We start from the raw sequence: 2353 nt of genomic DNA on the forward strand, positions 1-2353 counted from the left end.
TATATTGCTTTCATAGAAGGACCTAGAATGTGGCTAGGTTAAAATTGAACACAACTAAAACTTCATAAGAAACGGCAAAATGGCATATCAGAGGGAAGTAACAAACAGAAAATAGTGAAGAGGGAATGGGAGGGGAAACATAAAATTAATTCACTGGGGGGAAAAATTAAGAAGAATAAGGAGGAGAAAGCAGGACCCTTGGAGAGGACTTCTTTAATTTCTTAGTAATTCAGATGCTGCAAGTCAATTGTGGTGAGTGTGTCTGTAAAAAAGTCAAAACTGTCAGCAGAGATATCTACGGGACTGTCCAGAGATCCTGGCAAACTGGGGGAAACTGCATCTGAAAGCTGTAGACAGGAATCTGTGGAGAAAACGTTAAAGTCCTGTAAAGAAGGGACATCTAGGGCCTCAGGACTGTCATTGTTCAGGCCAGCTGCACAGTTCTGGGCCATTGTTGAGAGGCAGTTTTGAACAGTGGGTGACTGATGTTGAAAATGTTTCAGATTTTTCTCATTGCTCGTTAAAGGCGAAACGGGGAAAGTTTGGGATTCGCCATTGTGCGCATTCTGCGCCTGCTGCTGGGAGAGGGCATTCTGCTGGAAAGCGTAGCCTTCCCGCTCCAGGAGAGCGCCGGAGACGTTGCTGAGGGCTTGCTCGAAGAGGGATTTCTCCTCCTCCTCCTCTTCTTCCTCGTCCACTGCTTTTTCGGGGTCCTCTAGGTTCTTAAATTTCCCCTCGCCGTTTTGATTCTCCTTGCACTGGGTCTGTCTCTTGTGCTTCATCCTTCTGTTCTGGAACCAGACTTTGACTTGTCTCTCAGTCAGATCCAGCAAGGCTGCAATCTCAACCCTCCTTGGTCTACAGAGATACTTGTTGAAATGAAATTCTTTCTCTAGCTCCAAAAGCTGGGTGTTGGTGTAAGCCGTCCTCAGGCGCCTAGATCCACCGCTACCGCTATCGGGGATTTCAAGGGGGTCTGTTAAAAAAGAAAGAAAAAAAAAAAAAGAAAAACACCACCACCACACGCACCCCAAAGCATCCCCGCCCGAACAGCGAAAGCAGAGGCACACGGACACACATACAAAACAGATAAATGCACGGATTGAATTTCAGCACCCCAGCTCATCGCATCCCGGGGGGGTGGGGGGGGAGTGCTCTCTCTGCATGTATGTGTCTATATCTATATGTCCATATAGCATAAAATAGCAACTGCAACAAAATGGCCGCCTTTGGATGCAGTAAACCCATTGTGTTGCACTGCTGAGCGCCCGGTGCTGCGTGCCCCTCGGCCACCTCCGCCAAATCGCTGCCTCCAGCTCCCCAACCTCCCCACACCAGAGCAAACTTTATGTTAGCCATACCGCAATTTATAATTAATGCATCAGCTGCTTAGCTGAGCGGGAGCAATCTATCACTCTTCATTACTGTCAAATATCCTAACTCTAGGACGGCGAGACAAGAGAGGTCAGCTCCAACTCAAATAAATCATCCCGCATTAGGCAAGTTTGGGGAAAGTTTGGGTTTCCACCGAGCCCCGCCAGCTCCGTCCTTCCCGCCCGCCCGCCCTCCGCCTCGTCCCCCCGCGAAGCCGGGGGGATGCGGGGAGCCAAAATAGCGGCCCGGCGGGGCTGGCGGCTCGTCTTTGGACTGACCTTTGTGGCTGAGGCAGGCAGGTCCAGCGGCTGAGGCGGAGGCCGAAGCGGGCGGCAGCGCGGATCGCTTGGACGCCTTTTTCTCTTTCATCCAGGGGTACTCCGGGGGCGGCGGGGCGCCGGCGGGGCCCGGGCTGCCGCTGCGGCCGCGGGGGCTCGCCTTGGGGCGACCGCCGCCGCTGTGGCGAGGGTGGCTGCCGGGGTTCAGGCTGGGGATGGTCTGCTCGAAAGGAGGAGGAATCAGTGTCGAGTGTGAAAGCGTCGAGTTCTTGATTGATGAACTTTGAAATGTATCACCGACAGGGGGAAAAGATGTCAGGCACTCAGCAAGCGATGGCTGGCTATTGATAAAACCGATCTCTCGCTCAAATGCGAAATTCATGGCCTTCAACTGGCAGCCCCCGCGGAGAAAAAGTTCCCTCGGATTCAGGGGCCTCGGGGGGAGGGGAAGGCCCAGGAAAAAGGAGAGAGAGGAGAAAAAAATATAGCATAGAAGATCGCTGGTGGGGTGTTTTTTTTCTAATTCACTGATTACAGCCGTATGGGGACCGTGCTACTATTAAACTATTGAATTCATGGAGACAAGGTTGAAATTGGACCGAATTGGCTGTCACATGATTGCCTCTGCCCAATGACAATTTGGGCTTTAATCAAAAGAAGCCACTGTCTGTTTGATTGATCCAAAAAAGTCGGGAAGGAAC

General features: G+C 51.6%; 1 protein-coding gene across 1 annotated transcript; it reads right to left on the reverse strand.

Annotated features, from left to right (window-relative positions):
- Positions 1 to 209: 209 nt before the first annotated feature.
- On the reverse strand, positions 210 to 2034 carry HOXA2 (homeobox A2). Its single transcript, XM_036406496.2, has 2 exons — positions 1653 to 2034; positions 210 to 976 (listed from the first exon to the last, which is right to left on the reverse strand). The coding sequence occupies exons 1-2, from the start codon at positions 2032 to 2034 to the stop codon at positions 222 to 224; spliced, it is 1137 nt and encodes a 378-aa protein (XP_036262389.1). The 3' UTR covers positions 210 to 221.
- Between the last annotated feature and the right edge of the window lie 319 nt (positions 2035 to 2353).

Source organism: Molothrus ater, chromosome 1, assembly GCF_012460135.2.
Source record: "Molothrus ater isolate BHLD 08-10-18 breed brown headed cowbird chromosome 1, BPBGC_Mater_1.1, whole genome shotgun sequence".
In the NCBI taxonomy this organism is placed as follows: domain Eukaryota; kingdom Metazoa; phylum Chordata; class Aves; order Passeriformes; family Icteridae; genus Molothrus; species Molothrus ater.

Bases quoted from the DNA above. Each gene is read 5' to 3' on its own strand.
- HOXA2 (XM_036406496.2), bottom strand. From the start codon at position 2,034: ATGAATTTCGCATTTGAGCGAGAGATCGGTTTTATCAATAGCCAGCCA. The intron at 977-1,652 runs GTCAGTCCAAAG...CTTTTTTAACAG, and splicing joins TGCCTGCCTCAGCCACAAAG to ACCCCCTTGAAATCCCCGAT.